This window comes from Vanacampus margaritifer, chromosome 9, assembly GCF_051991255.1.
Source record: "Vanacampus margaritifer isolate UIUO_Vmar chromosome 9, RoL_Vmar_1.0, whole genome shotgun sequence".
Lineage (NCBI taxonomy): Eukaryota > Metazoa > Chordata > Actinopteri > Syngnathiformes > Syngnathidae > Vanacampus > Vanacampus margaritifer.
The window spans coordinates 2970597-2996156 of record NC_135440.1 but is presented as its reverse complement, the minus strand read 5'-3'; the positions used below and the strand labels follow the sequence as shown (position 1 = coordinate 2996156).

The 25560-nt window shown below is 39.6% G+C and overlaps 1 protein-coding gene across 2 annotated transcripts in view; it reads left to right on the top strand.

The window, feature by feature from the left end:
- The window catches only part of LOC144057714 (CUB and sushi domain-containing protein 3-like), a 566138-nt gene that overhangs the window by 358885 nt on the left and 181693 nt on the right, over nt 1-25560 (top strand). For both annotated transcript variants that reach the window (XM_077575584.1, XM_077575583.1), the window contains exons 39-46: nt 3429-3498; nt 5035-5151; nt 5424-5633; nt 8317-8505; nt 10202-10379; nt 14975-15120; nt 16436-16516; nt 16879-16995. In XM_077575584.1, coding sequence (XP_077431710.1) covers nt 3429-3498; nt 5035-5151; nt 5424-5633; nt 8317-8505; nt 10202-10379; nt 14975-15120; nt 16436-16516; nt 16879-16995 — 1108 coding nt within the window. The remainder of the gene's footprint in view (nt 1-3428; nt 3499-5034; nt 5152-5423; nt 5634-8316; nt 8506-10201; nt 10380-14974; nt 15121-16435; nt 16517-16878; nt 16996-25560) is intronic.

Here is a 25560-nt window from a genome sequence, read left to right as displayed (position 1 = left end):
TAATTAAAAACAAAAAAATAATACAAATACAGTTTTGAAGGACAAAATATTTAAAAACGTATTTACATGTTTTTGGGTTTGAATGAGATAATAATTCATATAGTTAATAAATATTCATCCTGAATTATTACTACTTTATTAAAGTTTGTGAGAAAGCAAACCGTGTGTATCGTGTAAATCCATCAAGTTCGAAGCGAGATAACAGGGTTTAGGTTTGTTCCGATCACTGACCTTCGCTCACAGTCAATACAACAGACCAAACTGCCTGCCCTTGACAAGATGGCCGCCCCCTGCAGACGTTGATTCTTCACCGTAAGACATATAATCTTCATAGATATCTATGAGCCTGATAACGATATTTTTGATTAAAATCAACTTGTGTTGGAAGAGGAAACCTCCAAAACCTGCAGGACTACGGCCCTTGAGGACCGCCCCTGGGCTAAATGCTACAAGCACTCGAAGTGCGCACGCACAACGTTGTTACATAAACATTTCTCCAGATTGATTGACAGGGTGAAGGACCAATAGTTAAGATGATCCACCCAGCAAACGCATCCAAAAACATTGTCCACTATACCTTTAACCCCCATTAACATAATAAAAAAAATACAAATCCCAAACTTAACATGTACTGTATGTTAACAGTCATGACCCGAAGTAATCTATATGACAATATTGGGTTAAACATATAGTGCCACCTAGTGGTGACACAAAAAAAAACATTTTATTTTTTTAAACATTTGTACCTACTGTGCCGAGCCCGTTGAAGGGATCCAGTTGAAAATTTGTCAGAAAAAGCCTTAAGATGTTTATCATGCCTCAGAGCAAATATTGTTACTTTTCGGCAAAGGGCATGGCCATTATGGTGTTGCAAAGAATGAATATGCACGGTGACAACAGGGGACAATCATAGAGACAATTTACAACATTCACTTTTAACATACAATTATACGCGGAAAGAAAAAAGGCTGACGGGATGAAGACGAAGCTTATTACTTCCCGTTCCAAGAATGCAATAGGACACAGATAATCAAAGTGGTAATCTGTCTTATATCTAGTTGTGTCGATTATCAAGTTGTTGATTGATGCAAAAGATTGTCTTCCCAATAGTCTTTGTTGATCAAAACGTTGAATTGTTCTACGTATTGTTGATCAGTTTGGTCCAGTAGCATCGGATAGCTAAGTATAAATGGCAGCCCGCATCCAGCCTCACCCATCTTCCTCGTCTCGATTTCTGTTCAGAGCTGCGTTCCGACGAGCAATCATCTCCAGGTTGTTCAGCTTTGTAGACAAGTTCATTCCCATCATGTTTGTGGCGTTGTAGGATGCAGCTAGGTCGTTCTTCACCTGTGACATGCCGTCACAGGCCTTGGACAGGTCAGCTTGCACTCCAGTGATATTGCTCAGAGCCACAGTGGCCATTTCCACCGCCTTTTTTTGCCCATCCTGCATTTTTCGATGCAGCTTAAGGGCTCCGATCCCTCGCAGAAGCATCTCAGCCACCAGCGTGATGAACAGGTAGATTTCTATGGCGTCTTCAACTTCGAGTGAGGCTAGACACAGCGGCCGTCATCTTCCCCAGCTATCTTCTGCAAGATGGCAGCCGCTGTGTCTCGCCTCACTCAAAGTTGAAGACGCCAAAGACATCTACCTGTTCATCTTTGTTCATGTTCAGCTTTAACTTGACACAGATGATCCTATCTTCTCAACATTTCACACATTTGATTACATTCCAGGCCTGAAGACAGCTACAAAATTACATTTCAATGTAGTGGTAGTGTTACCTATTGGCAAAAACAAAACAAAAAAAAAAAACATGTTTTTTTTCCAAAGTTTTCCTCCAAGTGGGTTAACCAGATCTACCTCATATTTGGTCGGACGAGTGTCTAGAGTTTAGGCCTTCATGATGTTACAACACGAAGTTTGTGAGTTTTCATGAAACACTGTTTGCCAAGAAAGCAACGCTGATTTTGACGGCCTAAACATTCAGACAACTCATAAAACTTGGCACACACATCTGGCCTGGCAAAATGAGCTTTTATTTATATATATATATATATATATATAAGCACGGTGGCTGACTGGTTAGCACGTCCGCCTCCCAGTGCAGAGGACGTGAGATCGAGTCCGGGTTTCGGCCTTCCTGGGTGGAGTTTGCATGTTCTCCCCGTGCTTGCGTGGGTTTTCACCGGGTACTCCGGTTTCCTCCCACATTCCAAAGACATGCATGGCAGGTTGATTGAACACTCCAAATTGTCCATAGGTGTGATTGTGAGTGTGGATGGTTGTTTGTCTCTGTGTGCCCTGCGATTGGCTGGCAACCAGTTCAGGGTGTACCCCGCCTACTGCCCGAAGCCAGCTGGGATAGGCTCCAGCACCCCCGCGACCCTTGTGAGGAAAAGCGGTCAAGAAAATGGATGGATGGATGGATATATATATATATATATATATATATATATATTTATACATATATATATATATATATATATATATATATATATATATATATATATATATATATATATATATATATATTATATAATTATACCCACTTTGCTTCTGGCTGTTTGACTGGATTTAGACTGATTTTGCAAGACCCACAGAGTATTGTGTCCGATTGCTATAAAAAAACATGGAACATACCAAAAGAATGATCTGTGTCTTTTCTTTCATCAGGAAAAAGAGTATATGTGTATCTGTTTCCGCTTTGCAGCAGGCAGCATTAGAATATAGCTAAGTTTATTCAATATTCACATACCTGTTGAAAACCCTGGGGAAAAGAGATTCTTTGCAATATGTTCCTGGTAGAGCTCGTTTTTTTTTGTAATAACACCATTTCTTTAAGCGACCTATTCAGGTCAGAAGCTGCATGAAGGCTTTCTGTATGCTCCAGCATAAAAAAAACATTTTAAAAAACAATAACAATATATAAATACGTTTTAGTTTTTTACGTTTTGGGGAGCAAATGAGTGATTGACTCACTAGTGCCCCTATAATTTTTTCAACGAAGCAACCCTGGTTGTATGTTTCAGCAAGATCAACTCAAATTTGGAGGTATATGAAGGAATCTAGACCTACAAAAGTCTCATGAAGCATTTGCTAAAGAGGAAATTCATAATAACTCCCCGAACGAAGCTAAAAAAAAAAAAAAATCCTTAACTTCACATGTATGATATTTGATTAAACATATAATGGTGACAAGTAATGGCATTTTTTTTTACATTTTTATCTGCTACGCTGAGCCCATTGAACAAATCCAGTTGAAAAATTTTCAGAAAAGCCTTAAGATGTTTATGTTGCCTCAGACCGACTCTAAAAACTTGTCCTACAAAATTTACAACAAATGAAGATGTCTGCTTTTGCATTTGAAGTATTTATTTATTGGAGTTTGGAAATTGCATATTGCATTTTTGTGTTTTTCTAAACAGGGTAATGCATATATTACGTGCATGCCTGGTCCTGTCAGAAGGTGGAATTACCCTGTACCATTATGTTTAGGTAATGTATTTCCTTCCGTTCATATTTGAGACAACATCAAAAGCCTTGTTTAATATTTCTTGTCCACATTTTATATTTGTTAACCACAATAGAAGTACAACCTCAAAGAGGACTTGTAATTGTGTTAGGGAATTAATTACATCACAATGCACTCAGGGTAGCCAACATCTTGGCTGTGTAGGCTTGCAGGCTATATGAATGAATTAATATTGAATTTGCTACTTTTACGTCAGTTGAAAATCAATAAGGCTTTTGCGCCATCTCAACGTATTGTTTGATTTCTGATATCCTTTATGATGATAAATATTCTGCCCGCATACTTCCTCAGATGTTGGCTGAAACACTTGTTAGCTCAACTCTTTGCCGTATTGAACCCACCACTATGCTTTGTTGCTCACAGACTCACACAATATTTGCTACATGCCTCTTCAGTATCTCTAGTCTAATGTTAATTTCATCAACCAAAACTAAACAAAAATAATTTCATCAGCACACATTTTTCACCGGACTAAAACTGGACTAGACTGGACTAAAACCCTCATTAATAAACAATAAATGGGACTAAATCAGTATGCGTTTTTGTCGACTAATGAAGACGAGACGAAAATGTACTTCATCTAATAAAAACTGGACTAAAATCTATGAACAAAAACGGACAGGAGAAATATCACTGTAATTGTGTGTCGAGTTGTTTTTCATCACAAAGATGAGAGAACATTTTATGTGAAATAGTTTTAGATCTGAAACATTATCTGTTGACAAAAAAAATACAGGGGTAAAATGTTTGTTTGTTTTTAACTACCTTGACAGTTTTTGTTGACTTAAAACTAGATGAATAAAATTAATTTCTTAGACTAAAATGCTAGATTTTTTTGAAGAATGGACTAAATAAAAACGGAATGAGGTTGACTAACTATCTTAAAAACTAACAAGCGTGATTGAAACTGCACTGAAACTGAGACTAAATTTAAAAATGGAGGATAAAATTACCAGTAGGCTGGTCTGTGCCACATTTTAAAACAAAGAGGTCAAGCACATGTCCACATTGCGTCAAATCCTACAGTAGTCTTTTCCTGTGTATTTCTGCTTTTGGTCCCCAGACAACTGACATAATACTTCCTTAGGTTTGTAGCCATTTACCACCTAAATGCACCTGTTCTGGTATTGGGAAAGGAAAAGAGAGATGATTTACTTCCAAGTTCACATAGATTTCTCCTGGGGCGGCAATCACTCCTCACCTAGGTATTTACGTAAGAGCAGGGCTCTTCCCCATGGGAGTGTGGGTAGCGAAGAAATGACAAAACAAATTCAGAAGATGGATGACGTAAACATTGCTTAGTAATCTTTGGCGCCGTCATGTAGATGGATTCTTGTTTCATTGTTATTCCAAGCCACCACTAAACAGGCAATCTTGTTGTGAGTCTTTGGGGCGTAGTCCACATGGGTGGTGTGGCCGGGATGTGTATCGCCCCACCACGGAACTGTGTTGTACAGAAGTGACATGTTCTCTCTCTCTCCTTGTTTGGTCTCCCTCAGCTCAGTGTGGCGGCTCCATGTCAGATTACAGTGGCGTCATCCTCAGCCCAGGCTTTCCAGGGAATTACCAGAGCAGCCTGGACTGCAGCTGGAAAGTTCGGCTTCCTATTGGCTTTGGTCTGTTACAGTGACCACACTGCCCCCATCTGCATGTTCCTGTACCTCCCTCTTTGTTCTGTTGATACAGCCTTTATGTATGCTTTTAAAATCACGCTATACTTGATACTACATTACTTTCCATTGATAAGACATTTATAAAACCTCTAGTAAGATGTAAAATGTTACCAGTCACATAGATTTTTCTGGATATTTTCTCACAGTGAAATTTGTGACTTTGATTCTATTTGCTTAATTTATCCCTCATTAACTCCTAGATTCTGCTTTTTCAGGGATCCATCTGCAATTTTTGAACTTCTCCACAGAGCCAGTTCATGATTATCTTGAAGTGTGCAGCGGGAGCTTGGAGACTGGAATCGTGATTGATCGGTTCAGTGGCTCACTGGTACCCAACTCTTTGTTCAGCACCACCCATGAGACTACGCTCTTCTTTCACAGTGACTACTCCCAAAACAAGCCTGGTTTCAACATAGTCTATCAAGGTAAGGACAAGTAAGTAAAAGGTACAGATGATGTAATTGTTGGAAATAATAAAGTTTAATGTTAAAATGGCACATAGGGCTTTATTGATCAGTTGACTGGGAGATAGTGCTAATTTTATCCGTCATTTAAAAATTTATTCTCAGTTTTTAGTCCAGTTTCAATCACACTTGTTAATTTATATCATAGTTAGTCAACTTCATCTCATTTTATTCAGTCAACTTTTAGTCAACTATAAGTCGAGCATTTGAGTCTTCATTTTTGTCCAAAAAAACATATTTTTATTCATCAAATTTTAGTCAACAGAAACGGTCAACATTTTAGTCTAGTTTTAGTCAAACATCTTACCTTTTACATTTTTTGTCAGCAGATAATATTTAATAACATTTCCATCTAATCTTAAACTATTTACCATAAAATATTCTCTCATCTTTTTGATTTAAAATAACTTCACACACAATTACAGTAAAGTGGCTATTATGACTATATCCTACAAGCTAGTATTAGCATTAGTTAGCGGTCGGATTAACATTGTTTGAACGTTATAGCTGTTGAATTACTGTTACGTTGCACTCGCTAGCTGCAGATTTGAAAGGGGGGGGGGGTGTCACTGTTTATTAGTGACAGATTAGCAGAAACAGCATTTTACAATCATAATTTTCGTCTCATCTTTATTCGGGAACTAAAATGTCCATAGATTTTAGTCCAGTCTTTATTATGTGAGCTACATTTTCGTCTCGTCTTTATTAGTCGAAAAAATGCGTAATGATTTAGTCCCAATTATTGTTTATTAATGGTGGTTCTAGTCTAGTCTAGTTTTCATCCGGTGAAAATGTGACGAAAATATTTTTTGGTTTAGTTTTCGTTAACGAAATTAACACTCCTTGGTGAGTGTTCAATAATAATGGCTATTTGTAGTAATTACATTAGAACACATTTTATTAACATTAAGAGCTCCTTTTTCATAGACAGCCCACATGTTGGGCGTAAAAGCATTTTGCATTTTGGTGGCTGACAGTAGACTACATTTTAAATCACCTGGAAGCAGGTCTAAGTTGACGCAATTTGGGTGGTGTATGTCATCGTATTGCATTCATAAACAGCATGCATAGAACCCTCTGAATCATTGTAAAAATCAATTTATTGATCGCATTTGCTTGCTTGGAGCTTCTGCATGGACTCCAGCGATTGTAGTGTTGCTTCCGCAATGACAGACTTTGCACCTTTTGCACGCATATTTTAAAGGCAATGAGAGGAGCTGCTAGTAGACTGTGTTCACGCCTACAACGGTGCAAACACACATTTCTAAAAGCACTCATCTGTGAAAATACCAAAAGGAAGTACTGTAAACTCATCCATGCACATAATTTGACCGCACATCACACTTCACTTGCACTGGGAACAAAAATAGAGACCAAACACATTGTTAGGGGCACAAAATGTTACACTTGCATTTAAGCCATATTGGAGCACTGGACAAGCTCCTTGTAATGCTGTCACGACTTTTTTGGATGGCAATGGTATTGCAAAGTGAGTTTGTTTCTAAGGTCCGCGTTTGCAAACTCCTTTGCGTCTGTTGATAAGTGCATTGTGGCCAACTGGGTCAATTTGGCTCGGTTATTGCACATTTGGTGGCGTAACACCTTAGTCATAGTCCTTATGGCAAATGCTGTATGGCTTAGCCTGCACGTACTTGGAGGAGTGGAAAAAAAAAAGACTTATCGGGAGGAGTGAGTCTTGCTCTATGCTATAGTAAATACCGCCTTCACGTTGTTAACGCATGTATGGCCGCCAACTTAGGTGTTTTTGGCTCCAATAAATTCTTTAGAGCTCTTTTATTTATTTAGCGATTTTGACGCCGATTGTTTTGTTACAAACATAAGACATGCAGTGATGCTAATTTTCTCCTTTTAGAGTCTAAAGAGACCACAAACAAACCCTAAGAAGTATTTTAGTTAGTAGTGGTGAATGTCGGTCAGAGTACGTCAGCAATAAGTGTTCATGCAGAAACATGAAATATTGGTTACGGCAACTTCCAGGTGGCGCAAGTATGTTTTTTTTTTTTTTTTTTAAAACAGCTTCGACACATTTTTGCGTCAACCAATTTTTGTGGTTGACCCCCACCGACTTGGTCAACTTTTTTTTCCCAACCCTTGCGCCTTGCTCCATGCTTTTTTTTTTTTTTTTTTCTTTCTTTCTTTCTTCCTGGGCCTTGCTCCATGCTGATCAGGAGTCAAACTACTGGGCCATTAAGTCACAGGTCACATTCTTAACCACATGTTTAGTAACAATAAAATGTATATTTACAAAATGTTTCACATGCTTGTTTTCAATGTATTTATTGCATGAGTCACTTGTAGAAAAAAATAAATTAGCAAAAATTATATGCAACCTACCGTTTCAGATTGTCAGTAATTATGTGGACTGCCACTTTGTGCCCAATCCCTAATAATACCAAATTAAAATTAGATTTCAACAAAATTGTCCAAGTTTGTGCCCAATCCCTAATAATACCAAATTAAAATTAGATTTCAACAAAATTGTCCATGTTATCTCTTACAGTGCAGTCTGGTGCTTTTTATCCTTGACAATATGTGGCACAATTAAATTATGGACTGTTTGATCCTCTTTTCTGCCTGTGACTATATTTTGACCATATCTTGAATTTGACATTTTCTTTAACAGCGTATGAGCTACAAAGATGCCCAGATCCACGTCCATTCTGTAATGGTGTAGTGATCGGCCAAGACTACAGTGTGGGGAGGACCATTACTTTTGAGTGCCTCCCGGGTTATACTTTACTTGGGGAGCCTTCACTCACTTGTCTGCATGGAGTCAGCAGAAACTGGAATTACCCTATACCTCGCTGTGAAGGTGATTGGCAAGCACTCTTTTTGTTGTCATTACCAACTGCAATCACAGATTGCTTGTCGTCTTGACTTTTTCTTCTGCACACTCAGGCATCTCATACAATTTTACCACCCACAAAGCACATGTTTATTGCACTATAAACTGATATAGCCCATTAAAATGATATATGAACTATTTGCAAGTCTTTATTGCAAGGCCAATCAAGAGTACATTTCAAGGTGACTCACTCCACATATGTTGTCAAGGGTTGATATCTTATGACTTTCCCTAATCATCTTAAGTGATCCCATGAAATACACAATTACATTTAAGGTTTACAACATAGTTTGGTGGTTTAAGGAGGATGGGGGTAAACGCGTTCTCCCTTGCTATCGTATGTGCGAGTTACTAATGCAGGATGAGGGAGTTAAAATCAACCTGCAAATTTCAATAGTCGGAAGATCAGTACTATGTGATTGTTTAGTTGACGACAGGGGTCTCAAATTCATTTGAGTTCAGGGGCCACATTCACACCAATTTAATCTCAAGTGGGCCACACTATTATTGAAAATAATTCAAATCAGTACATTTGGAAAATTAATGCAAATCAATGCTAGCATTCTGAAATGGTATATCCAAAAAAAGTGTGCAAATACAACAAAGTCAGTGTTTACATTGATATATCTATGTACAACACACAGATCAGAGTGGCTCTATATACCGTATGAACCTGTCTAAAATGACTTAAGATCAATAACTTATTTTAAGTTGACATCAATTTCCTCATCCATCTGGAAATCTTGACAGCCTCAACTGACACCATACAAACTCAAGTGAAAACTTTTCAGAAAAAGTGCACTTGTAAATGTATACCTCGTAAATGTAGTCATAAAAAAATAGATGTGATAGTGCATGAATAAAAACAGACTTCCACCAGAGCAACCTCTTTTAATCTGAAGATGTTGACTGATACTTTCCATATTCTGTGTCTTTAAATATTTGCAGGATATTCACATAGACACATATCTTTATTCTTTGCAGTGCAAAGGTGGCACGCCGGCAATGTATATGAAATAGGCCTTGTTTTGCTTATGAAACATGCCATTATTTAGCCTTGACACGTGCACCAACAGCTAATTCACTAAAGTGTCATTTATTGAAAAATTGCAGATACAGTATGGTTTATCCAAATGTGACAGATTAAACCCATGGTTTTGGACCTACTCCAAATGCCCACCTATTGTGTTAAAACCGTTTTTTAATATGTTGCTCTGATATCTCCATGCATCTACTTATCTCAGTGCAGCTATATGTATAGGCTGGATGAATACAGACACAAAAATGTCCCGCTTCTGTGGATTCTGACTAAAAGTGACTGGCGAATCCCAGCTCTACACTTAACCAAAAAAAACTGTGTGAAAGCAGCAACTTTTCTGTCTTCTGTACAGTTTATATGTTTTGTGTGTAATAAGTCCCAGTTTGTAAATGTTTTACATATTTGTTCTGTCAGACTATGACAGGAAAGTTTTAATTTCCGAACCACTCTGTTATCATGTTCACAACAACCAGTAGCAGCCATCCCATGCAGTGGATTTCTGAAAACTGCTTACTATACTCAGTTCCTCCTTGGTAGCCCAATTACCTGCTGCTATGGTTATTTAATCAACACTGTTGACAATTTGACAAAAAACAAACAAATGCATTGTTCTTGTACTTGCAGCTCTCTGTGGTGGGAATGTAACATCAATGAATGGCACAATTTACTCTCCTGCGCACCCAGCTGAATACCCCCACTTCCAGGACTGCATGTGGACTGTCAGAGTATCTCCTGGTTATGGCATCTACATCAATTTTTCTATTATCAATACTGAGCCAATCTATGACTACATCACTGTGTGGTAAGTCCTCTCACATTATCCTTATCTCTCTCGCTCTCATTTAATGTTCTATAAATAGAAATAGCACTGCAAAACCTGCTGAAACAATCACTGCTTAGAGCTTATGAAAACAATTATGTGACATTTTGACCTATTCTTGGCTTGGTGAAAAATGTTATTTTCGTTGGAATTTTGAGTGTCTTTGAGTGATGACCTCTGACCTATGTTGCAAACATGGTTGGTTGGACTCAAATTCATAAGTGTAATGTGTATTACAGTTTTTTCCCCTTTATTTATTCCACAAATTATACCTGTTCACAAAGACACCCCCCTATATTCATAAACAGAAAAAACAGGTTTTATCCCCCAACCTTCACAAGACACACAACAATCACCTTTCATTCACACAAACATTCTCATCATCATCATTCGCATCTTCATCATTATCATTATAACCACCATCATTGTTATAATCACCATCCCAACAACCACGATGACAACAGAACAAACAATTAGCAAGAAACAATAAACACTCAAAAAAATCTTATTTTTAAAATGTTTTAAAACATAAACTTGATGTTTAAAAAAAACAACATTTTACCCAACAGTAATAGTGTTAAAAAAAGGTATATAGTTATTTTCAAAAACACAACATAATTTTCATAAGGATGATTTAAAAAATAACAGCAATTGTATTCAACCAAATTTGAACCATCCTCCAGAACATGGCAACATACGAACAAAAATAAAACAAATGCAACAACTCCTCCTCTTCCTCCCCACAGAGCTTGCAGTAGGGATAATTAGGGCCAAAGCAACGACTGCTGCAAGGTCCCTATTTCATCTGTAGAATTATGAGGGCCCGAGCAGTGACTGCTGCGAGGTCCCTATTGTTTAATTTTTTTTTAAAAAATAAATTAAGAGGAGGGCAGCACGGTGGCTGACTGGTTAGCACGTCCGCCTCCCAGTGCAGAGGACGTGAGATCGAGTCTGGGCTTCGGCCTTCCTGGGTGGAGTTTGCATGTTCTCCCCGTGCTTGCGTGGGTTTTCACCGGGTACTCCGGTTTCCTCCCACATTCCAAAAACATGCATGGCAGGTTAATTGAACACTCCAAATTGTCCCTAGGTGTGAATGTGAGTGTGGTTGTTCGTCTCTGTGTGCCCTGCGATTGGCTGGCAACCAGTTCAGGGTGTACCCCGCCTACTGCCCGAAGCCAGCTGGGATAGGCTCCAGCACCCCCGCGACCCTAGTGAGGAAAAGCGGCCAAGAAAATGGATGGATGGATGGAAATTAAGAGGATTTGGGTCCGAGCAGTAACCTCTGAAAGGTCTCTATTGTATTTGTAAAAATTATTCTTCTTTGAAATGAATCACATTTTTGGGAACCTAAAAATGTACAGCCCTATGACAACATTGCATTTGTTGCACTGAGTAATTTATTTGAACAAACTTTAGCGAACAACACAAATTACCCTTCTTCATTGGTGCAGTTCCTTCTGATTTGGCAGAGGAGCATCTGGCGAGTAGGCTTACAAAAACAATACCTGTGCGCTCAAAATACATGTTTGTGCTGAAAATGTCCTTACAGTACATGCTAGGAACTGTGGAATAAATCTAATGTCATACCTTAGCTTAGCCTCTGCCTACATCTCACAGAATGCCTTTAAGTTCAGAATGTTTTCTTTTTAACTGATTTATTTTATTTCAAATATTCTGTCAAGCACTCTATTGAATGTATTTACTATTGCTATTGATAAAGTGTCAAGTGTGAACGGTAAATTTATTTAATTATTATTTTTTTATTTTTTTTAAATATTGTAACATTGCATAAATAATCAGACCAAGCGGCAAGCTAGCAACAACTCTTTAATGAGAGCTTGGCACCATTACTGTCAGCCGTAACAACTACATCTGTTCCGTTTGGGGGGTGGGGGGGGGGGGGGGGGGGTGAGGAACCAAATGCAGGATTCAGGGAAGCGAGGCTGGCTTGCAGGAGTTCAACAAAAAAGGGATTTATTTCCAAAAGAACAACCAAAATGCAAACGAGGAGCGTGGACAAACTTCTCAATTAACAAAAGACCAAAAAATATATGCAAAGTAACAAACAAAACACACGTGCAAGGACAGGACAACTGACGTAGACTCTGTGACACAAACGAATGATCCAACAAAGAATGCAGGAAAGGAGGGAACTAAATAGGAGCAAACTAACGAGACAATGACAAACACCTGGACATGACACAAGAGGCAGAGGGGGCTGATTGTAAGACACAAGGAGACCGGTATGACAAGCACAATGACAAGGAGACATGACAATGAAAACCAAACAAAACCCAGATCATGACAAAGGACAACGCATCAAAACTAACCAAACCATAACAGTATGGCCCAACAAAGTCCAAAACAAAAGAGTCCAGAACAAAAGAGTCCAAAACCGAGGCGGACGGAAGGATGGCATGGAGGCGGGAACATGGCCCACCCACCAGGAGGTCCTGGACGCCAGACAAGGCCGTTCAGAAGGGCGTCCCGGACGCCAGATGAAGGGTATCCCGAAGGGGCGTCCCAAATGCCACACTGGAGCAGAAGGCGGCCGTGGCAGGGTCCGCGCCCCCCTGGCACGGAAAGCGGAATGTGGCCGCAGGGCTTGCGCCGCCGGAAGGGGGTCTGATGGCAGCCGCAGGGCTTGCGCAGCCGAAACGTGAGCAGAAGGTGACCACAGGGCTTACGTAACAGGAACGTGAGCATAAGGCGGCTGCAGGGATTGCGCCACCGGAAGGGGATCTGAAAGCGGCCGCAGGCCTTGTGCCACGGGAAGGGGACCTGAAGGCGGCCGCAGGGCGTGCGCCGCCGGAAGAGGATCCGAAGACGGCCTCAGAATTGGCGCTGTCGGAACAGGGGTCCTGGGCTGTCAGAGCGATTGAGGCTTGGAGACTTGATGCTGCAGCGATTGAGGCTATGAGACATGGCGTGGCCGAGGCGGTGAAGCAAGGGGTGGCAGTGGCTGAGGCGATGAATCCAGGGGCGGGACGGGCACTTGAGGCTGCCGTGGAGCCAGGTCGGGGACTTGAGGCTGACGTGGAGCTGAGACGGGGGCTTGAGGCTGCAGCAGACGAGGTTCCATGACTGGAGGCTGCAGCAGACGTGGTTCCGTGACTGGGGGCTGCAGCAGATGAGAGTCTGTGACTTGGGGCTGCAGTGGCACAGGCGAAGCAGCCAGGGCCTGCAGCTCAGCTCGCGGTTGACTTGTTCTTTGCCTCCTTCAGCTTGGAGCTGAATCACATCAACCTCCCAACCAAGGGTTTGGGGAGCACTAGACACACTAGGAACCGATGATGCCAAGGCAGGGGGGACGTGACTAGACCGAACAAGACTAGGTGAGGGCAAGGGAAAATGAGGTGAAGAGGATGGCTGGGATCAAAGTGACGTGGGGCTATAATGTGCACACGAGGGCGAGGAACGGGGTGACAAAAAATGGGGAAAAATCTCTCGTGCACTCAAACCATAATCAGGGGACTCAATTACTTCATCAAAATCATAATCAAAATCATATTATTTTAAGTCTGAGTCTTCAAGTGAGGAGCGTGGTGCAGAACAAAGTGATGTGGGAGGACGTGACTTGGAAAGCGAAGTGGACTGACGAGTGGAACTGGAACCTCGGATGGGTAGGGTTCACGCGTGGTTTGAAGGGGTTCATCAAAAGAAAAATGTGACAAAAACTGACTAGGTAGGGTAGGGGTAGGAAAACTATCAGAAAAATCAAGATCAGAATCTGAATAAAAATCATAATCTGGGTCGGAGTCAGACAGAGCATGTGAACCGAACTGGTTGCTACAATATTTAGTTCGTTGTTGACCCACTTCTGCTCAATACTTTGAATGGGGTACCGCAAGATATATGTCACCACACTTAATATTCATGAGTCTAGCTAGGGGGTACATTTTTATTGCTTTTTTGTGTGTGTAGCGATCGCAATTCTACGCTGAAATTCTTGGGCACAACCAACAAAACTCGCTATAACTCAATTCTTTCAATGACCATATTCTTCCCGCTTATAAACTTGTTTCCTTCATTCAGAAAAGGCCCTCCAGATAAATTTTCATACATGTCACATCAATACAAAAGGCAAAAAAAATTTAAAAATCAGGTGATAAGCAAGACAGGTCCGAACAACAGTGGCAATACCATTTTGGCATTTTTCCTCGGCATTCATTATTGTCGTCCGGCAGTCGGGGTAGTGCCAAACGCCCAAAAATTAAAATACTATAAAGGCAGCGTAAGAGCATGCATGCATGGCCCATATGTGGACGGTCGTAGTGTCTGGAGTGGCTTCTGCAAGTTCCATAATAGCTGTGTTTACGCGGCATGTTTTTCCCCCCGGAGATAAACGAGAACAAAACAAGCACTACTAGCATAGGTCGTCAACAAGCTGGCTTCCTTTTTACCTCCGTCCGGTTCAAGCTGCTGAAGGCACATGACCTTGAGGTCTTAAATAACATTCGTGCAGTACCCCATTAAAAGACTTCAGGCAAAATTGGTGCCATTTTCTTATGCCTTGTCTCTTTCCCTTTAAAATGTCCACGTAATGTGGGTGCATCACATTCTCGCTCACTTTGCAGGGATGGACCCGACCAAACCTCACCTCAAATTGGTCAATTCAGTGGTAGCTCGGTGCAGGAAGGCATATCTACCACCGCCAATCAAATCCTCATCAAGTTCCACAGTGACTTCAGTACCAGTGGCTTCTTTGTGCTGAATTATCACGGTAGGTCTCCCTTTCATACCACAAATTCAAGACCTTGTTTGACCCTCTGCCCTGCGATTAGTTGGCAACCAGTTCAGGGTGTACCCCGCCTACTGCCCAAAGCCAGCTGGGATAGGCTCCAGCGCCCCCCGCGACCCTTGTGAGGACAAGCGGTTAAGAAAATGGATGAAAAAAAATGTCTCTTACTAATTAGATCTTATCTATAGAGTTCATTAAAAAAATGAGTGTGGGAGACCCAATATGTTCTTATTATCCTAAGCCCGTATCCCACTGAGGGATGAATGTTTGTGACGCTAGCGAATGTTGATTTCTTGTCAGGGTTTGCTCAAGGTCGCAGCATTTCCTAAACAGTCTTAGTGGTTTCCTAAACAGTCTTAATGGTCTTTCTTGTCGCAAGGAACATTTTAAAAATATTTAAAAATTGTGATTGTTTAAGTCTGTATCCCACGGATTAACCTTGCTCTGCAAGATGAATTCTCGCCGTATTTGTGAGTTCACAAACTCCGGACAATACATCTTGTCCGTTGATTTTCACCCAGTTGTTCGGACCAATCACAGAGCGACATTGCGTTTGGGGGCGGGATATATAACTGTGACACACGATACCAGGAAGCGCGGAGTGCGGACACCGTGGGAAACAAACTAACCTAACGTGGACGCTGCAATTCTGTTCTTGCAGAATTACTCACCGTTTCCTTGTTGAATGTTGAACGAGAGTCGCTTTGTGCACTTTTATCTGGTAAAGATGTTCGGGCTCCCCCCAACAACGAGAACGAAGATGACAAAGATGCCGCATCGTCCAATCACCTCAAAGTATTGTACAGAATGTCCCGCCTTTCCTGAGCAAATCACAGTGGAGAAGTTCCAGATTGATATTGTGGAGAACTCCCTTCAGTGAATCACAATAACAATCTGGCTATTGCCAGGTTAGCAAACATTTGTGATTAGACTTTTCAGGTAAACCAATTTTAGATGGTTTTGAGAACGTTTAGGAAACGCTGTGACCTTAAACAAACATTCGTTAGCATCGCAAATGTTTGCCCCTTAGTGGGATATGGGCTTTAACAACCACAATTTTAAAAATCTGAGTTAGTCATTATTTACTTTTTGCTTTCTTTCAGGCATGGTATGATAAATAATTTCTTATGCATATTTTGTCTACTAATGAAAAAACATTTTGCACAGAACTTAGTTAATAAAATGTCCCTCATCTCAGCTAAATTAGTGATTGGATTTTGATGATCATGAACAGTGAAAGGTGGCAATTAATGATCTAATCAAGATTTGTTTTTAATGAGTGTCCCCTCCTCTTCAGCATATCAACTGAGAACATGTCAGCCACCCACTCCTGTTGCCAATGCTACCGTTCTAACTGATGACAACCACTTTGAAATAGGTTTGTCTCATTCTGCTCTGCACGTGTTTTCATTTTTCCTCAGTTCTTGAAATGTTGTGTCAAGACCATTGCTGTTATTTTTTCATGTATTTTTCTTTTAATTTTTTATCTGGTCATCTATATTAATTGGAGGGCTGTGTAGGTGTGGTGAAGTGGAAGTCAAATTGCTAGTCACTTTGTATTTAGTGCATGAAGCATGGATGTCAATCTTCATTATAAAATATGTTTGTGATGACTGTCCTGGTGGTGAGAAGGAGGCATGTGCTAGTGTGTTGTGACAGATGGATGGTTCTTTTATTAATTTTTTTCCTGCCTTCACGCACCTGTGACCTGTGTGCGTGTGTGTGTAAATGACCTCACAGGGGACATTATTCGGTACTCGTGCCTGCCAGGCTTCACCTTGGTAGGCAGTGAGATTCTGACCTGTCGGCTTGGAGAGAGGCTACAGATGGATCGACCCCCACCAGTCTGCTGTCAAGGTTGGTTATTTTCTTTGTACGAGATCATGTCTCATCGTCTGTAATTTATTAACCATGTGTCATCTCAAATATAGTAACCTTGTGTGTTCCCAACCTACAAGTACAAATTCAAATGTGGCCTACAAACACTTCACAGTTTTGTTGCATGTTTTCATGTGTTTATGTGTTCATACACTTGACATCTGCCTGCCGAGGTTAACTGCAGTCTACAACATCTCTGCTGATGCATCATTTAACAAACAATGACGAGTGCTTATTTTACCAATATGCGGCTTCAGTAACTCTATTAATTCACTGACACTTGTAAAGTAGACATAGCTGACCCAAGATTATGAACGCACATCCCTAAAAAAACAACATTTAAGATTAGCGGATTTTGTCAAGTATATGATATATACCATCATTCAGTGAACATTGATAAAATAAAAGCACTACTACTGGGATATAAGTAAAATCTAACAATGGCATTAAAAACATCATTCTTATATTAATGTGTACACAATGCCACTCGGCAAGCTGGGAATTTACGCGTCAAATTTCCTGCTATGAAACAGTGTTTTGAGCGCACAACAATGTGTTTTGTGTACATAGTTGCATACATTTGATTTTGCAACAACGACCAATTTCACTGTATGTTTGGAGGAGACAGTAAATGAGTATGGTATTTTGTATAAAAGTTTATTATTTATTTAGTTTTTCTCCACATGCTTATTACTACCCACTTGCTCGCTCTCAAACATGCATTCGACTGCTGCTCAATTTACTGCCCTGATGACACGCCCCGTTTGCGCTGCGGTGATGATGCGCCAGTGGGGGCAAAGTGTCAGCACATTACATGTGCGTGGACGGCGAGAAAATGAAATAAATTGCATGCCGGCACACTATGCTGCAATTAAGTGTTTAATAGCAATAGCTGCTTTGGCATTGTAAAAAAACAAAAAAAAACAGACCTCATCATAGCTGGTTTGGAAATTAGTAAGTTATAACACACCTTTGAGTGTGAATAATTTAGACATAAGCTCAGGCAAGTCAGACATTTGACGACCTTGGTCGGAAGGGTCAACATTGGGACAAAAATATCCTGATCGTCTTTATGTGTATACTAGCCCATATTTTAAAAAGCTTTGAAAAGAACGGCCCGAGTCAGTAAATCAACTACTGTCAAGCAAGTCAAAACCACAAAACTCCTTTTGGTGTGGTTTGGATATATTATAAACAAGCCTACATGGGCCCCCTGGCTATTTGTATGCTTTATGTATCATATTTGTCTTATTATTTATATTATTATTATTTTTTATTACTCATAGTGTACAGTATTGCAACATTGCACAATCTAGGTCCAGAATGGGAAGAAACGCTGATGACTTCTGAGAAATTCCTTGGGATTTATCGCCAATGACACAATTGGAAAACCACTATCATCTTTTTTTTTTTTCAAAATTGGTTGATCCTCATTTCTAAAATCAGCAATTTCCAGGCAAAATAACCTCTTCAAACAATTTGACACTATTTAAAGATGGATTACTTATCTTTGATATTTTAATGTCAAATGTGTAAACTTGGCATTCCTTCTACAATGAATGACATTTACAAACATACAAATACAAAAACTTTATGAGTGCATCATACCGTACTCATTTACTGTCTCCTCCAAACATACAGTGAAATTGGCAAAGGTTTGTGGGTCATTAAATACATTTTAGAATGGCTTCATACACTGAATTATGCCTCAAAATGTTCAAAATGCTACTGAAACAATTGTCAAATAAGCCAAATAAAGTTATATTGCCAATCATCATCTGGTTTCAACAGGGTAAGATTGCAAAAGGCTCCTTAACAACCAATTTTTAAAATGGTGTCAATTACCAAAAACTCATGAAATTTCCTTATTATCCTCACACATGCAAACACATACTGTTTAGACAGATGCACTATGGAAAAGCTTTTCTTTTTGCAGTAACTTTAAATGGCTTATCTTAACTAAAATTCTGCGCCACATTGGAGGTAAAAGTAGAATCCCGATTGTTTACTGTTCATCTTGCTGCTCTAAATAGTAAATAAGTCGTACTGCACTATAACTTACACAAGACTATGGACTACTTCTTTTACTTCCATTTGATGGTTGTCAAATACTTTTGGTCCATTAGCGCCCCCCCCCCCTTTTTTTTCTTTTTTTTTAGCATATATACCTATGGCTATGAAGAAGGCCACTGGCAGTAATGTTTGACTTCTTCTTCTTATCGCTGTTGGCAGGTGCTTTAGGTGCATTACTACGCAGATTAATTTTTGTCAAAATTTTGTTTGTTTTTTTGTTTTGTTTTATTCATTTTTCCCCTTTCGAACACATTATTACAGGTATTACATAATATAATTCGCAACACTGACTTTCGAAAGAAGGGCTGACGGGTAGAAGCCATGGCTTATTAGTAACCCGTCCCCATTGATTATTACTATACGCATCAGTCATATACATTGATTCATATCGTTATCAATCCCAGACTTAAGTCTGCACACTCCTCGCACAGTTCATCTTGATTAATGTCTGTGTGTAAGTTGCAGCTAGTACCAATCATTTGGAATTGGTAAATCAATTCCCGGACGCCACCAACAGGCCCACCCAACAAGGCAAGCAGCCAAGGCGAGCGCAAGCTCATTTACCAGTAGCGTCTTTGCTGACCTTGGATCAGCTTTCACACGTGGTGGCTTCCAGAAGAGTAGATCGGCTTGCATTCTGCCCATTGAGTCCACAGCAGCGTTCACTCCATTCTGACACCACTGTTGCCAATATCCGATGATGCTTAGATGATGCTTAGATCTCACCAAGGCCAGCCCACCCGGCAGAGTACCCCCCGCGAGCCGCATCCCGGGACCATGTTCACCAACCCCATTGTAACTATTTACAGCAGATACATTGCAGCCACAATACAACCTTATCACGACAGCCTTGCATGTTACAACACATGTCCAACCAGAAATAGAGCCAGACAATGTTTACATTCTTACAGGAACGCAATACATGTTATCAACGCAGGTGTATAAACAAGTTAACAACAAACGAGTTAACCTTGGCAGTGTCAGCAAGTAATCATATGCTGTATTTACATTATTCAAATCATGACAGGTCCAGTTTTGGGTTAATTAGTAATACGTTACAATAATTTCATTTTGGTAAGACATAATCCACAATTTAATTATGTGAGTTACTGATAGCAATTATTGTCTCTCAAACGAATTTCTTTTTCAATTTTTTTCCAATTATTCCACTCTTTTCACGATCCGTATTTTCTTCTGAGAAGATGAGTCTTCGTTTGTTTGGATGAAGATCCGACAGTCTTTTGTCCATGTGTTCTCGATAAATCCATTTTTTCTCAATTGTGGCGCCCTTCTGGCAATGTCAGCATTTCATTTTGTGAGATTTTTATTGACGTAAACATGTTTACCTTTAAGCTAGTAGCTATTTCTCTCCTGTCAACAAACCTGATCAGAACTGCTGGTGATCTTGTCCCCCCAGTTGGAAGCAAAAAGCACATCTGAATGTGCGCTGGATCCACAATTAATCCCAAATCTCTGAATTGAGTTGCCACTTGCTGTTCGACAGTCTCGTTCGCTGAAGCTTGGTCAGAATTAACTGCACTTGTGCTCTCGCCCGAGAGCCACAGCGCGGTTTAATCTTGATACCTGTAACTAACATATCGTTGATTCGAAGATTATGTTCCATATCATCCACTTTTTGTTCCAAGGTAACAATGCGTCGATCTTTTTCTTGTGTCTCTTTCTTCAACTGCTGAATTTCCTGCAGAAGTGGCTCGATGCTCTATTTCATTTCAAGTATTTCGGTGACCATTTCTTTGACTTTTGCAAGAGAAGATTTTATCTCCTTACCTTAGTCACATCAGCTCTTTTTCCGCCAGGCATATTGCAACAATGTAGTTAAGAATCCCAATGTCAACAAAATAGTTAGAAGTCACGAGCGAGTGCAGGACCAAGTACAGATTAGGCCTTGATTATGATTATTTGCAATCAAACAAAAAAGGGATTTGCAATAATAATAAAAAATTATATCAAACAAAAAGGGGATTTGCAACCTCAAATTTTAATCAAACAAAAAAGGGATTTCAAATAAAAAAAACATTTGCAAAAAACAAAACAAAACAAAAAATTGCAAACAAAATTAATGGATTGTATTTTTAAAAAACTTTTGCAAGCAAGTTTTTAGGTTTTGTTTGCAACTCATGACTTTTGGTTGCAAATCAGTTTTTTGGTTGTAAATCAATTTTTTGGTTGCGGATCTGTTTTTTGGTTGCAAATCTGTTTTTGGGTTGCAAATCTTTTTTCTGTCTTGTGTGGGCGGGGTCCTCCGCTCAACCGATGATAGAAGCCTTTTCATTGGTCAGCTTGGAAGCCGCTGCGACAAGGTTCATTGGTCAGCTAGGAATGGGGGTGTGACAATGCCCGTCTGACTCTTCCTGGCTCATTCTACAGTCGCCACCAGCATCAAGATAAATATTGCTATTTTTTTCTCACTTTTCTGTTTTAGTTATAATCTTATATTTATCTAAAAGCAACCCTTGATCTGACGTTTATCCGGTGCTTTGGTCTAACCATTACAATTAGCGTAATCACTCACTCAGCATTGCTTAGCCATGCTAGCTAGCTAGCTCTGATAGTCTGATACCTGACTCATTAATGAAGCTATGTTGTTGGCAAATCGAAACGCTACAAATACACTCACTGGGATGGCTGTTAGTATGAAGTTTTGTTTGTTTGTTTTTACTCATAAAGAAGTCTTTGCATTCGCTTCACATACAAGCTGTACTGTGAGTCGAATGTATTTACAGTAGCTGCTTCCCCTACATCTTGGATCTTTGAAGTAGAGATTAAATTTGTGATAGTTGAGAATTAAAAGATTTTGTAATAACTTTAATCTGTGATTGTTAAATAGTTTATTGCTTGTTTGTTTACTCTACGAATCACATGTCAAACACATCTTATGTGATTAAAAACAAAAAAAATACTTTGTATGTTTGTCACTCATAAGCTACTTATATTTTCTTTACTATTGAAGATGTGAAACCAGAAGATGAAAATGGAGGAGCCTCCTCCGTTCCTGAGGTGGTACAGACCCACAAGCATCTGTCTGTTCCGCATACTGTTTTAACCTGAACTGCAAAAGGCTTTATTGTTGATGGGAAAATTGTGGAAAATTCATATGCAGTTTTTTAATGAATTTTTTTTTTATAAAAGACAAACTGCTTGGGGGCGGCATGGTGGCTGACTGGTTAGCACGTCTGCCTCCCAGTGCTGAGGACATGAGATCAAGTCCGGGCTTCGGCCTTCCTGGGTGGAGTTTGCATGTTCTCCCCGTGCTTGCGTGGGTTTTCTCCGGGTACTCCGGTTTCCTCCCACATTCCAAAAACATGCATGGCAGGTTGATTGGACACTCCAAATTGTCCATAGGTGTGATTGTGAGTATGATTGTTCGTCTCTGTGTGCCCTGCAATTGACTGGCAACCAGTTCAGGGTGTACCCCGCCTACTGCCCGAAGCCAGCTGGGATAGGCTCCAGCAACCCCGCGACCCTTGTGAGGACAAGCGGTAAAGAAAATGGATGGATGGATGGATGGACAAACTGCTTGGCACAATAATTTATTTTCATCTGTGACATAAACAAATGCAATGTCTATTTAGACCAATCTGCAACTTCCTTGATTGCCCACTAGACCGCACCATTGAGAGCCTGCAAGAAGATATCCTGACCAGATTTTAAGGAATAAGAGGTTGGATTTATTTGCTGTAGTGCAGCAATTCGTTCCTCTAACAAAGAGCATTGGATGGCGCATATGATGAACCCGTGCACTGTTCACTGCCATCGTCCAAAGGGAGGGGCATTTCAGATTGATGGATCTGGAATGTCATATTAATTCATGAAAGCTACAGTAACTCAAAGAAAAAGAAAATAGACTGATATAAAGATTAAAAAGGTCATAATATTATACTTTCTTTTCCCAAAATTAGCATCTGTCAAAAGGTCGGAAGTTATCATGTTGTATAAAAAAGAAAAATCTTGGACGATGTTTTACACTAAATTATATACACTACTCACAAAAAGTTTGAGATATTTGGCTTTTGGGTGAAATTTCAGGACGAGCCTAAAATGCATTCACACCTTTACAGGTGAACTTAATGTGACCTTTTGAATGCACATGTTCACCTGTCAAATGTTTCAGTACTTTTTGCACAAATTGCTGTTCTCTAACAAGGAGTTTAACGGCAAAATTCACAAACGACAATGCTCCGGGTCATAGAGGTGGCATCATCAGGGAACGGCTGTTGGAGACTGGTGTACCTCAAATGGAATGGCCTGCATTTTCGTGAATCCTATTGAAAAGCTGTGGGATCAGCAGAGTCGGCGTGTAGAGGCTGGAAACTCTGCACCCTAAAGCCTCAATGACCTTTTAGAAGAGTGGGATGCCATGTCTCAGCAGACAATGAGTCGACTTGTGAACAGCATGAGAAGTTGTTGTCAAGCTGTAATTGATGCTCAAGGGCACATGATGATTTATTGAGACATTGAAATTTCTGGTTGTGGGGTACCCACCATTGTTGTTAACTTTTGTTTCAATCAATTGTTCGAGATGAGGAAATCACCAGTGCATCCTTCTACTTAGAGAGGGATTTCAGTGTGGTGGAACCACTCAATGTCCTACATTCATGTATTGATATCACAGTAGTGTGAACTTTTTACATTTTACATAAATTTCACCTGAAAGCCAACTATCCCTAACTTTTTGGAGTAGTGTATATATAATTATTCACACCCCTCGGCAAATTGTGAATATGTGGACATTTTAGCATGACAAAATCCCAAAACACACAGTGGTTAAGAAACGGTTTGCAGACAAAAATATTAACGTTTTGCCCAGAGAATCCAGACTTGAATTCAGTTGAAAATCTGTGGAGGGAACTAAAAATCAGTGCAATGACAAGAAGAGCTCATCACTAAAGATGAATGGGCAAAAATATAAGCCGAGTCATGCAAAAAGCTGATCAGCAACTATAGGATGTGTCATTTGTTGTAATAGCCAATAAAGGCCTTTCTATTGATTTTTGAGAAAGGTAAGAATAATTTGGGATGTGCCACTTTCTGTTTGAATATATATAAAGGCTGAAGAATATTTTTTTCCCCACAAAGATGCCTATTGTACAACATCCTATTATCTTCCTGGAGACCTGTGTCATTTCCAATCGTAAAAAATGCTGGTTGAATGCAAGTAACTTTACAACAAAATTTGCCAGGGGTGCGAATCATTTCTGGCTTGACTGTATATATATATATATAATAAGAATAATTAAATTCTTCATCTAAACCTTTATGTAAATTACTTCATTAGCCAGGATATAATGGAGCCATGTATTACGACTAGAATGAAAATGTTTCATATGAACACCTCCATCAGAATAAAACAACAGAATCTGAATTCACTGGGGTGGAATACACTTTTTGCACATTCAAACGAATGTCATGTAAAAAGTCAAATGGGAATAGCATGGCCGCTTCCAGTGTGCGCATGCTATGTTGTGACATTAATGCAAAGAGATGTCGTAAAAATGGTGGTGTCTTACCAGAGCTTGTTTGTGATGGAATAATTTGTTTTAAAGTACTTGAAATTGGAACTTGTTTTTAATCAAGCCATGTTCCTCCAATCCATGGAGTAAACTGTAGTGCTGACAGGTTACACCCCAAAGGTCTCTTCATAGCGGTTCCACCCTACATTTAAAAGAAAGAAAAGGATGTTATAGAAATAAAAAAAAAAGGTTACAATTATTTACATGCAGATGCTGCATACTACCATAAAACATATAGAACAATCTAAAATATGTCTAAAACGATTTTAGAAACTTAGCACCTTTTTTTTTTTTTGTACAGACAATCAGTTGCATAATGCTCTGACACTCGCATACAAATTACCTCTGGTTATGGACACTTTTCCCACCAATACAACTGCCATGACTGTTTCTTGTACAGCAGGGGTGTCCACATTTTTCCTCTGGGGGCCACATACATAAAAATAGAAAGATGCAAGGAACACTTTAAATATATATATATATATATATATATATATTTTAAAATTATTAAACATGGTAAAACCAAACAAGCATGCAAGTAGTTACACATTGTTTATATAATGTTGTTATTTTTGAAAACTTGCTACCCTGGCCCTGTATCCCCCCTGGAATCTGATCTGCCCCTCCACTGATTAGCAGCTGAATTCATCTCCACATTCAGAACCAAAACAAGAGCAATCTGTAATCAGATAAAAAGACACACTGCAGGCAAATAGGACCCAGATCTGATTTTTTTGCCCAAATGCGACCTGTATCTGTCTTTTTTATGTCAATCTGAATGGCTCAATTCGGATTTTTTCATATGTGTTCCTAGATCAGATACGTATATGAATTTTTGCAATGCAACCGCAGTCTGAACGGCCAGGTCGCATATATACAAAATATATATATACAAAAATACAAGATGTAGGAGAAGCAGCTACTGTAAATAAGGTCATCT